Here is a 13,617-nt window from a genome sequence, read left to right as displayed (position 1 = left end):
TACATAATTAGCTACCTCACTATCTATACTAGTATATTATATCCACAGCATTTCTAGAAAAAGTTGTTTGTTTCCCTTAGCTTTTCACTCTCCTCTAAATTTTCCATTTGAAGCAATCTAATGTAATATGTATTGGCTGTTGGCTCCAAGTACCAATACTACGGCTATAATGACTTTGATCAACTGATATGCATCATATACTTATGTACCATATTGTACTCTGATATTCTAAAATAAACTGTTTGCAGAACATAAAAGAAACACATAATCGGAATAATGTTTTTAGTACAAATATAAAAATTTCTAAGTCAATGAAACAACTTTATAATTATATACTATTTATGATTATATATATATAATCAAAGCAAGCAAACTTCTTGGAACGAAATAAAAATTTTAGAAAAAGTTAAAACAAAAAGGAAGATGATCTGGGGGCAGTCTAAGGAACTCGAATAGTAATTAAATTATTTGTTTAAGTCAATGTTTTGCCTCACTGAATGAATTCATTCTTTAATTTTCCGTCATCCAGAAAGCCCTGCTAAGAATGGCATTTATTTCCCTCATTGTCTTAGAAGGATGGAATGATATTTTCAATCCTTGGTTGAAAATGCTTTTTGTCTTGTATTCTGATAAAGAATAATACTCTACTGTTAATGGTAAATAAACAATTTTAACACAAAAACAAATTTAATTAATATAGTATTTCTTTTATTTGGTCTCAATTGACAATTGCAAGGGTTTTGTATGTGTAATTTATGATCATCAAATAATTTAGATAATATGTATATGTCTAAGTATATCCGAGGCCGTTTGGTTAAATATAGACACCTATGTTTATTTTCAAAACCAAGTTGTACATCATTTGATATATCTTTGATGTGCGGTCATAATGGCTTAAGTCACTTTTTGAGCATTTGGAGATTATGTCGTAGTATTATAGTACCAAATCAGAACTACCGGTTGGTATTAAATTCTTAAGTCAAAGTTTAAAATTGGTCAGCTCTAATAATTGATATAGCCTTAAGTGAAGTTTATAACTTTTTTCCTGGTATAAGTCAACATATGCCCTTAATACCCTTCCCTAATTAAATTTTATTGGCTCTATAGTCTTATGTTGATTTAAGTCCTTATGACTACTCTAAGAGTGGTACAGTTGTTACGTCACATGGAGGTAAATAATCATATTTTAAAATGTAATCAATTAATTAAGGCATTGACATGGAAAAAAATGTATGTCACAAAAATGAAATTTTACAGGAGATCGTACAGAAGGAAGATCACTTTAAAACCATCAATAAAACATACTTTTATTAATACATTTAAGTTTTTTTTTATTGCTATTTACAACTACATTATAATACATTTAGTAAATTTGATCTCAATTAAAATTTATTTATTTTTTGTTGAGTGAATTGCCTGCCGACCCAAGGGCAGCCTTTCTGTGCCGCTTTTGAAGCGAACATCTCTTTAAATATTGTAAATCTGTCTCACTTGTTTCTGAATTAAGAATCTCTTCCTCGGAGTCTTCACCTAGAAATATTCCTGTCCGAATTCATATTCTTCTTCTTCGATCTTCCCATTCAAATGGCCAAGTCTGGGAATGACAAAATAAATTCAGCAGTACTCCTGAGATCCTCCAGGTCACCTTACAGCTTGGTCACCAAGTCAGTAGGTTGAGGCCATCTCTACTTCTGTTTTTACTGCATTAGGACACATATATGGATAATGTGCTCGGTTGTCTGTTCTCCTCTTCCACATTCACACGGAGGGCTTGGACCTATTTTGAATTTATTATGGAGGTGAGCATTGAGCTGGTTATGTCCAGTTCTTAAGCAAAATATCAGGACTTGCTCTTTTCTGGAAAGTTCGTAATATGGATCCTGGGGTCTGAAGCCTGGAGCTCATCGTTCCACTTCTGCTGAACCGACGGTTTTTTTTATGGTTTTGATTTCCTCCAGTCCGCATATTTAAAAAGAAAATAACTATTTGAAATTAAAAAAAAAAATACGAATGTAAACAAATTATTTTAAGAAAATAAACTATGCACAAAATTATATAAACTTGTAATATAAAACATTCCTGAAAATAAATAAATTAAAAGTCTCTGATGTATATAATAAATATAAAAAGAAAAGAAAAAAATATATAGTCTTTTGATTCGAACTCGGGACCCAATTGAGATTGTATTGAAGAAGTACACAGAACCCTGGCCGTGAAGACCCCTAGGGGGAATTACCTATCACTAGTTATTGAATGCAAATTAATATTTTCTAATTTCCAATAGACAATCATGCACCTCCACTATATGAGCGTATAAAAATGTTTAGCTGTTTATAAACTCATGCTATATGAAGCCTGAGAGCTGGATTTGAGCTCTAACCCATCTGACCCAGTAACAGTGAACTGCACCTGCGGCCATGACACAGCAGTTCATATCACAAGTGTGACATCTTGAATATGAAATTAAAAATAGCTTCTACTTCAGGTGACTGAAGAAACACCAATTATTGAAAACGGAATTAAAGATGTTCAGGAATTCGCAGATTTGGGTTACAAGACAAAAGCAAATGATAAAGAAGCTTGTAAAGTAGATAGAGTAGAAAGCAATATTTTAGTTTTGATCTGCAGTGATGCCTCCCCACTCCTCTTGCTTCGTCTATTGCACTAGACAGCAATGCCTCCCCACTCCTCTTGCTTCGTCTATTGCACTATACAAAAGACAGTTGTGGACTTAAAATCTCACTATTCATGACAATGTAATAGGTCAGTCTTACAACCACATGTGGCATGAGGCAACAGCAGGTCAAGGAGCAAATTAAATAGCCTTATGTTTGTTTAATCATTTGGGCAAACTTCCATCTACTATTGAAGAAGTGATTTTTTATTCTGACACTTGTAGACGTCAGAACAAAAATTCGTAAGTAGCTGCAATGTTTATGAAGGCCATGACTGTCTTTCTACATATCAAAATAATAAACCATAAATTTTTGGTTCTAGGCCACACTCATTTGGAGTGTGATGTTGACCACTCAATGACAGAAAAACAAAAAAAAAAGCTAAAAATCCCAGTTTATAATCCTCACGATTGGTTTCAGGTAATTAGGGGAACTGCAAAGAAAATACCATTTCAAGTAATTGAAGTGAAACAAAACAAGCTTTTTGATTTTGCAAAGCTTCTCAAGACATATTTAGTATTAAGGAAGAATTCGGATAGGGGCTCTTATTTTCCTGGGATAATGTTCAGTGGCTTCAATATACTCAAGAACACGCTACTCTGCTGTACAAGAACTAATTAACAGAAGAAGAACCCTTAAAGTCAATGAGGGAGGCCTTCCATAAGACAGGTTCAACAAAAGTACAAGTCCATGGTTCCTATACCTCAGGTAAAGAAAAAGGATCTCATGGATTTACTTCCTCTGATACCACCAGTATTTCACAACTTTTATAAACATCTCCCAACAGACTCTGCTATCCAAGTAGAAGATCCTGACCTTCTGGAAGTTAAACTGGAGTAGCCCCAAATTAAAGGAGTGGAATTTTGAGATTATTAAATAACAATTTGAGATTGTTAATTTTGTATTTCTTCATGTATGCCTCTAATTTATGTTTTGTAATGTAAAATTAATAAAATTATTCTATACCAAAACTATGGTTTATGTATGTCCTATGACGCTTAAGCGGTTAAATGGTGAAATGTTAAAAAAATTAAATCCTTGTTAATTCCCAAATTGTAATTTTGACTTTGTTAATAAACAACTTTAATACCATATTCAAATATTGTATTCTAGTATATATTTTTTCTTCTGGTAAAGAATAAAAATCCCAAATTAAAAAAAATGACTTGCTATTTACAAGTACTACTTAATTTATTTCTTATAATTATTGTTTTTGGGTTTGAAATTTTAGTGAGCTATTTTGTGTAACATAGACACAACTGAAGCCAAAGTACTTCATGAAGAGGTGTGAAGTCAAAATACAGAATTAGGAATGATCAGACAAGAAATAAATTTATGCTTCAGATAGACTTACTATTACTATATTGTTTTATAAAAATAACAATTAGAAAAATATCAATAATTAGATTTTACATAATGATTTGAACTTTGTTTTTGCTGAAAAATTCATATTTTGGACCTAAGCCCTTATGACAGCGCATCAAAGATACACAACTATATTTTTCAACATATCACCATTCTGATGCAGGCAGTTTCCCAATGTGGACACTGGTATAGCTTCAGTTGTCTCCCTCTTCAGATAGCAATTATCTTTTACTTTACTGACAGGGATTGTGACCCACCTTTTGATTTCTTATGAAATTAATGTCTTCTTCTTCATATGACAGCCTGTAAACTTCCTACATTATTCTCAAGCATTGTGGTCAATTGTAGATGTTGAGAGTTGGAACTCCTTTAACTTGGCGGTAATGGCAATCAGAACCTCTGTATGGATAGCTGTTCAACTAATGTTCCCCTGTTTGGCAATGTACCATAGATGGCAGTGTTGGCTAAAAGTCTGTGGTTCCAGTGCTTTAAGAACCACTCTTCTATTTAATAACTCGTCTTTAATTCTCCTAATATGGCCACCAAGATTCTCTTGTAGAGTTACTTCAGCTTGCAGTGCCTAATTTATTTAATGACTACAATTATTTGTATATTTCGTGGGGCTGATTAGATCTAAAAAAGGCAGATAATTTTTTTTCCAGGAACTTGAAGGTGAAGAGGATAAGGGATACCCCTGTGAGGTGCCTAACATTCAATTTTATTTTATTTACCAAAAAAAAAAGTAGGGTCAATTATTATTTGAGCACTTTTTTATCCATTTTTTATTACTAGAAGATTTATATAGTAAAATTAATATGGTAAACTGTTTTAAATCTTAAAAAAAAATCTTGATAATATTGATCTGGTAATTAATTAAAATTTATATTTATAAAAAGAAGCATTATAAATATACCTCTGTGGAAATAAATGTTTTGATATCTTCTTCTATAAGCAACCCTTATGCCCCATGTTGCCGGGGCAGGTGTTATCCATTTCTTAAACAATTCTCTATCAAGGCACAACTTCTTGATTCGAAATAGTGATTCCTCTGTTCCTTACTTGATCCGACATAAGGTCCTCTTTCTTATTCGCCAGGCATCTTATTCCTATTTTCACAAAACCAGTATCCATGCAATCCTCCCATTCAGTCTACCTCTAAGACATTAATCAGTCTGCTGCACCCCATCTTATTGGGGATTTTATCCTATTTCAGGCCAACAATTTACATAGGCTTTGCTTTAATTAAAGGAAAATGTTGCGTTAGTTTTTTAAAAAATAAAATCAGTTTTAATTCGATCAAATATTTAGTTAAATTTATTTTTTTCCAAATGATAATTTAGTCTAAAATCAATGACTTAAAATTTATTCGTATTTTTAAGATTTTTTTTTTCTGAACTAATAATTTATATTACTGTACGGAAAAAAAAATGTGGACATATTTAAAATATTAAGTAAATTAATTTAATTTAGTTTCAAATATTTTCAGTTTGAATTGATCCAATTTTTAGATCAAACCATTAAAAGGAAAGTAGTTCAAGACAAAACATTTGAAATTATATTATTGCATGAGATTTAGAATAAAATGGTAAGATATGTTATGTCTTAACTCTAGTATTAAAGGAATGAAGGAAGATTATTCTTCACTTGTGTGCAATATTCTAAATAGCACATCAAAAGTATTGATTTCAGAAAAATCTATCTTTTAATTACAATGGATACCATTTTTGTATTTATATTATTATTATAAAAAATAAACTATACACTATTATGGAAGAAAATGTTTCTTTGTTCTATTCTAAAAAAATTATTTTAAGTAGATTAATTAAAAACTGACCGTTAAAAGAACAGTTTGTGTTAATGTTATTTTGGTAACCTATCATAAGACAAATTTGTTCATACTGCATTGAAAATAAGCATATTTTTGATTCTCCATAAGAAGAAAAGTTAATTTTCTTTGTATCACTCAGTTGTGTATATTGTATTTAACCATTTACAATGAAATCTTAATACATTATAGTTCTTCATGGAGATGTAGTATAGAATTGAATTCTACACTTCCTAAGCACTGCCTGTTCACAAGCCACAATAGATCGGAAATAGTTGACAGATTCATGTAATACACAGCCAAGACAACCAACACGTGCATTATATTATGCGAGTTGAAGCAGTAATCCAAAGAGCCTGGCATCCATCGTTCAGGAATGTTCAGTGCACCAATCGCACCACCTATCAATGATATCAGGTCCTAGAAAAAAAAAGAATAAAAAATATTTAGTTGGCAGAATTTAATTACTGAATGTTTGTGATATATAGTGATGGGGGATTGATTTCTATTGACACTTGTTAACCATTATAACAAAATTAAGCATGACCTTGATTCTTGTAATAACTAGTCTTGTTAAATTAAGTAGCGTATTAGCCTAGTGAGGTATAGAATAGAGATATTCTGTATCAGCTGTGGTAAACTTATACTTAACACTTAAAATAGTTTCTCAGGGAGGTAAAAATATTAATATTATTTTCTCTAATAACCTGAGGCACTTATTTAACATTTATAGAATTACAGGATTTTAATTTAATTTATATGCTTCCTAAAATTTCAAATAACTCCAATGAAAGTTAAAGATGATACAAAATTCACAGATTGTGAAGATAGTTGGGAAATGGCGGAGATATATTAGTATTTGCTGTAGGTGAGAATCTAACATCAATCATACTCAAGTAATTACTTATCCAAATTGAAACAAATTGTTTCTTATAATCATATATTAATGTTCTTGCTAGTACTCAAGTTCCTAAAAAGTAGGGACTCTCTCATCGATAAATCATACCATAATTTGAGAACCATTACAAGAGTTATATACTCAGAGAAGTTAATCAAGTAATCCAATGAGTTAAATATTTTAGTAACTAATCAGGTAATTCAAATTTATCATTAATATAAAAAGGAAATTAAGGAAAAAGAAAGGCATTCCCCCTCGGAATTATTGTTTATTTATATACATTAGTTGTTCCTGTAAATATTTCAAATAAAATGATTTGAATGATATACAGAATTTTTAAGGATAAGAAAATACATCACTATTTTACCTAGCCAATTAATTTAATCAGTAAAGACACAGATCCAGTTAATTGTAAATTTGATTTTTCATACCTGTAGAATGACGTAGAGCAATCCATCTTGATCCCCGCCACCATACTTTGTCAGTCTTAATAAAACAAGACAGTTTCTCATCAAAAAAGGAAGAGCAAAACACATTCTTCTCTTCCAAGGAGAACTAGCTGCCATTGCCTGTGAAAATTTATAACAATTTAAGTAAAACATAAAAATCGACAAAATATGGAAGTCATAATCAAGGATTTATCAGCTTATTCACACTATCACAGCCAACATTCACACTATCATAGCCAACATTAACTCTATCTCACTATTGCAGGCTATTATGCCTTTGTTGAATTTTACCATTAGTCAATAACTTAGAAAACGTTTTAAATAGGGGAACAAATATGCACTACTAAATTAATTTTTATCATAACCTGCTAAACTGCCTATTAGCATATTTTCTTTGTCTACAACGGTCTGTATTAACAATCTTTTTGTTGAAATATAGTGATAGAGTAAAATAGACATTGTAAACTAAATAATTATAATAAGTGAAACCATGATAATAGTAAGTAATTTAGCACATTATGATGAGAATTAATTTATTAGTTTTATTTGTTCCCTAATTTAAGATGTTTTACAGGTTATTGACTAATGCTAAAATTTGACAAAGCCATTATGGCCTACAATAATGTGATACCCAATGTTGGCTGTGATAGTGTGAATAAGTTGATAAATCCTGGAGAATGGCAGAAATGTAAGAGATATTTCATTATATACGCAATTTATATTTTTTTACAATTAATTTAGTAGTTATTTCATTATTCCCTTAAAAATACTGCACCATCTTTTACTAAATTTTTATTCATTTACCTTTTCCAATGACAAATGCTTCTGCCTCTAAAATATTCGCATTCCGGCATCATCAGAGTAAAATGTATATAACATGTTATATATCATGTATACACAGACAAAATGCTGCATACCACAAATCAAAAGTATAAAAAACAAAAAAAAAAAAGCTTCATTTAGGAATCCATTTACATCAATTCAACACAGAAATCCATGAATCATAAAGCTAATAAGACTGTATCTCCTTGACATACCGACAAATATTAAGCCTAACAAAAGCTCCATAATTCTTCTTTTACTCTTTACTTTGCATTTCAGCATTTCAGTAGGTAACATTTTTATTGTATCATTTATCCCATACTTACTTTTATTACTTTATATTTTACATTTACTATCCATCCTTTTTCTTTTATATTTATATATCTTATTTTTAATTTATATTCATATATTACTTCTAACTTGAGTATACTTACATTCTAATTACTTTATTATTATTAATGTTTCTATAATATAATTTACCAGTACCCCTATTTATTTTGTATATTTTCTTTCCTTCATCATATTATATTTATTATATCCTTTCATCCTTTCTTTTACTTTATTTCTTTTGTGTATTCTATCCTATATATATATATATATATATGTTTTTTAAAATAATTTCTTATTTATTATACTATCATCTATTATTTTTAATATCATTTAATATTTGCCTATTTTTAATATTTTCTTTAATTTCCTATACTGTTTACTTTAAATTTATTTTCAAATGTAACATATTTTTAATCGCCAATGCCCACTATTCCTCACTTTTCAGTTCACTTTTGCACTGACCTGGAGTCTGAAATATATATTTCCTATCTTGTTCATTATCTTCCTTTATTCTCGATAGGGCAAAATGCTGGCTCATAGTATAGTTTTTCATTGACCACATCCGGACCACCTTTCTTTTATTACAAAAGTATAAATATATATATCAACTAAACAAAGTACACCTCTCTAACATATACTGAAAGAATAAAGATTGTCTAGTGAAACTGCATCCATAGACATAACAAAAATTATGCCTTTTAAAATAGAAAATAGTATTAGTTACAACGATTATGTCTAAGTAAAAATCTCTTCCAAACGGTACCTTCCTTTTGTTAATTGGTTCAGTACTTTTCTTGAAAGAGGGACATCCACAACATAAATGATAGAAGGGCACTAGCAATGTTTTGCAATATCAATGGTAGAATGGGAAAGGGTTGGTGCAGCGCTGTGACTTCCCTTTCTGAATGTGCTTGTGAAAGGTGTCACTCAGGTCTAAAATTGAATACAGAGCTATTTTAAAGTGCAATTATGCTGATGGGCTGTGCTTAATGAGGACTGTCAACACTGTACTATTAGTTTGAAAAAGGGAATTTCAAACTCTAGGACGCTCCAAGATCATTTCCACCTTCTACCGGTAATTGAAGAAAACATTAATGCTGTTTAGGAATTGCTTGAGGCAGACAGGTAGTGATCTAGCACCTGATCGAACAGTTCTTGGGCATTAATGCACCAGGAATTCGTTGCACCCTGCATGATAATCTTCACTTCAAGAAGCTTTGTTCTCTTTGGGTGCCCCACAGGCTTGACTGATGATCAGATGGTGAATCATGTGTTATGGTGTAGTGAAACGTTGAAGAAGTTCAAAAATTGAAAAGCCTCTACTATAAACAGTATTGTGAAAATTGGCTTTATTACTATGATGTCTATTAAGGATCTAAGTGTGGGTGTTTGAAGATGACGATACCCTCGTGGCTATTAGAGTAGAAAAAGAACTGAGTAATCATATAGCTAATGTTTTTTGATCCTCCAACCTCAATATCAAACCAGCATCTCAAAGTTGGGTGGGTGTTTGAAGATGACGATATCCCCGTAGCTACTAGAGTAGAAAAAGAACTGAGTAATCATATAGCTATCAAAGTAATCATATATTGTTTCAAAGCCTATTAAATGAAGCAAGTTTTATGAAATCCTAACGTCATTCTTAAATTCATTGTGTGGGATTTTTTGAAACATTTTTACTAGTTTACATTGTTTTGGATTCTGTTTTTGCTTATCAAAGCGATATTTTCTACAAATTGGTTTCTGTTTTAGGAGGAAATCGGGGACAAAATTTGAGGAATATTCAATTAGATTTGAAAATTGGGATTTTTAAAAGATAAGACAGTTTTCTCGGAAAAACCTTAGAAAAAACTTGACCATGGATTGAGATAGGAAAGTCAACTTTTGTGTCACTCAACTACAATTTTGCTAAACTATCCCTACCTCAATGATCGGTATTTATTGTTGGAAGACACTCTATGAGTAAATGATGGAATATCCTTTATGTGTAACTGTTGGAACACCCTCTATTTGTAACTTTTGGCACTTATTCATAAAATATTGATCATAACAATACCAAATCAATCCAAACACAATCTTTTATCATTAATTAGAAAGCTAATAAAACATGCTTTGCAAACCTTGAACAGCCCAAGAACAGAGAGGATGCTGTAGGAAGCAATGGTGATCCACTGTACTGGCTTCGGGAGGCAGGCGACTGAGGTACACACCATTGTCAAAGCTCCTTTACAACAAGGTCAACAGCATCACTACTAATATCATAGCCATCGACACAATAATCTTTGTAGTCTTATCATTATCTATTGTCATTGTTAAATAACAATAATAATCTAAGATTAGTTCAACTTATTGAATAACTTTTAAATGACAAATAATTTAACTAAATCAATTAACAGTATTTGTGGATGTTGAAAAAAAAAAAATTATACATAGTAGATATGTCAAATGAGAGGAATAGGAAGTAGACTGACTGGCAAGAAGGGAACATGCTCTGTCTTCTCATAGGAACCAGACTGACTGGCAAGAAGGGAACATGCTCTGTCTTCTCATAGGAACCAGACTGACTGGCAAGAAGGGAACACGCTCTATCTTCTCATAGGAACCAGACTGACTGGCAAGAAGGGAACATGCTCTATCTTCTCATAGGAACCAGACTGACTAGCAAGAAGGGAACATCTTTTGATATATAATCTTTAAACTAGAGTAAACTCAAGGAATTAAGCCTATGCAATGATATGTTTCTTCAAGTTTAAAATGCCAATTTAGGAAGAAGTTAATTTTGAGAATTTGAAGTGGCATTCGATGAGTAGTAAAGATCCTTTAGGAGTGGAAAACATTTAAAATCACAAAAGAGGATATTCAACTGAATACAGTCTGGCAGGATAAGTAAACTGGTTGAAGTAGTAAACTAATTATGAGTGCAAAGAGCAATAAACAGTCATAAATATTATCATAAAAGAAATCCACTCCAAACTGAATAACCTTACAACTTAACATCAAATATAGTTTTAGTAACTGCAAACACAAATTATAAGTACATATTATGTCGATGGCTTTTCCAAATATCACTGTCTATTCCAATCTATGTGCAAGTGTAGGTCAAAAGTCAAATCCTAAAATTTAGAACAAACATGCATAAATTATTGCACCTTTTCTTTCTAAAGATCTTATTACTGTAGATAAAATTTAAGTTAATAAAAAATATAATGTTAATTATTTTAATAATTCAAACAAAAATTTAAAAAGACTCTGCCAACCATGGTAAGGGAAATTAAAAAATGGTGGATGTTCCAGAAGTTACAAAACATTTTTTTTTATTTCTTTCAAGTAAAGAAAAAAATACTTGTCATTTGCTGTTAGAAAAAGGCTCAATTTATATCTAGACTTTACAAAGGATATATATAGTACATGCCATTAAAGCATATATTTCCAATTGTTAAAGCGTAAACGCCATGGTATTTATTTTATTCCAGACAAACCTAAATTGTTTTCTCATTTTTCATTCAGAGCTCCATATCCTTAAAACTACCTCCAAGACTAAACAACTTCACAGCACGTTATTGTATAAAAGTATATTTCCTAAAATATGAGCTGTAATATCTTCACATTCATTAGTTCTCCAGGCACAGCTTTACAAATAGCTACATTTTTTTTTCCCATCAATCAAAATGAACAATTTTGGTGAAAATCATGGAAACTGCTACAAGGATAAATGATATAAACTACATTAAAGTAATTTCAACTAGCTTTAATTTGGGTTCTAATACGCGTCTGTACGTCTAAAACTATTAAGACTGAGGAACTCTAGGACTACTAGACATGAGAAACTCTTCAGGTATAGTTTTATAAACCAAAATTTGGGTTCTAATACGCGTCTGTACGTCTTATAGTTCCTCAGGTATAGTTTTTATAAACCAAAATTTGGGTTCTCATACGGGTCTGTACTAGAGATGCGACATCGACAAAAAAACATCGATGTTCAATACTAAAACATCGACAGAAAAACATCGATGTTTTTTTTTTTTTAACCATTTCAGTAACATAAGGTCTGTTCCAACGACTACGCATGCTCCGGCCAGTCAGAAGTGCTTTTCCAATCAAAGAATAGAACATCAACTTCAAAAAACATCGATGTTATAAAATATCGTTACAATACATTACTCAAAATACATTGATGTTTTTGAACAACTATTTCAGAAAAATGAGGTCTGTTCCAACGATCACGCATTCTACGGCCTGTCAGAAGTGGTTTTTGAAAGCAAGAATCCGACATCGACTACAAAAATCATCGATGTTTTTAAAAATCGTTGCTTACAATACTTTACCGAAAAAACTTCGATGTTTTTGAACAACTATTGAAGGAACATAAGATCTGTTCCAACGACTATCATGCTCAGGCCAGTCGGAAGTGCTTTTTGTATGAAAGAATGGAACATTGACTAAAAAAAACATCGATGTTTTAAAATATCGTTGCATTACCCAAAAATCTCGATGTTTTAAAATATTGTTGTTTACAATACATTGCCAAAAATACATCGATGTTTTTGAACTACTATTTCAGAAACATAAGGTCTGTTCCAACGACTACGCATGCTCAGACCAGTCAGAAATGCTTTTTGTATGAAAGAATAGTACATCGACTATAAAAAACATCGATGTTTTAAAATATCGTTGCATACAATGCATTACCCAAAAAACATCGATGTTTTAAAAGATCGTTGCTTACAATACGTTTTCCAAAAAACATCGATGTTTTAAAATATTGTTGTTTACAATACCTTTCCAAAAATACCTTGTTGTTTTTTTGAACATCTATTTCAGAAACATAAGGTCTGTTCTACTAGTCAGAAATGGTTGTTGGAACAAATAATGTGACTAAAAAAAACATCGATGTTTTTTGGGTAATGCAATGTATGCAACGATATTTTAGGACATCGATGTTGATAGGAAATTTTTTATACCGTAAATTTTTTGTTTTCATTTAGTTACTTTTGGAAAAAAAAAAATTAAAAATTGGGACAAAAGTAAAACATCGATGTTGAAAAAACATCGGCTTAAAAACATCGATGTTTTGGGTAAAACATTGACATCGATGTCGCATCCCTAGTCTGTACGTCTTATAGTTCTTCAGGTATAGTTTTTATAAACCAAAATTTGGGTTCTCATCCGCGTCTGTACGTCTAATAGTTCCTCAGGTATAATTTATATAAACCAAAATTTGGGTTCTAATACGCGTCTGTACGTCTAATAGTT

At 31.1% G+C, this 13,617-nt stretch overlaps 1 protein-coding gene across 4 annotated transcripts in view; it reads right to left on the bottom strand.

Moving 5' to 3' along the window:
• Positions 1-5,870: 5,870 nt before the first annotated feature.
• Positions 5,871-13,617, bottom strand: part of LOC106687569 (progestin and adipoQ receptor family member 4) — a 66,382-nt gene continuing 58,635 nt past the window's right edge. For all 4 annotated transcript variants that reach the window (XM_014431538.3, XM_014431541.3, XM_014431539.3 and 1 more), the window contains 3 exons: positions 10,485-10,588; positions 7,195-7,332; positions 5,871-6,285 (listed from right to left, as the gene is read on the bottom strand). In XM_014431538.3, coding sequence (XP_014287024.1) covers positions 6,052-6,285; positions 7,195-7,332; positions 10,485-10,588 — 476 coding nt within the window. In that variant the 3' untranslated portion in view covers positions 5,871-6,051. The remainder of the gene's footprint in view (positions 6,286-7,194; positions 7,333-10,484; positions 10,589-13,617) is intronic.

The sequence above is a fragment of the Halyomorpha halys genome, unplaced genomic scaffold, assembly GCF_000696795.3.
Source record: "Halyomorpha halys isolate HHAL.00 unplaced genomic scaffold, Hhal_1.1 Scaffold983.1, whole genome shotgun sequence".
Taxonomy (NCBI): Eukaryota; Metazoa; Arthropoda; class Insecta; order Hemiptera; family Pentatomidae; genus Halyomorpha; species Halyomorpha halys.
Note: the sequence above shows the minus strand (reverse complement) of the source record. Positions and strands in the feature narration are given on the sequence as shown.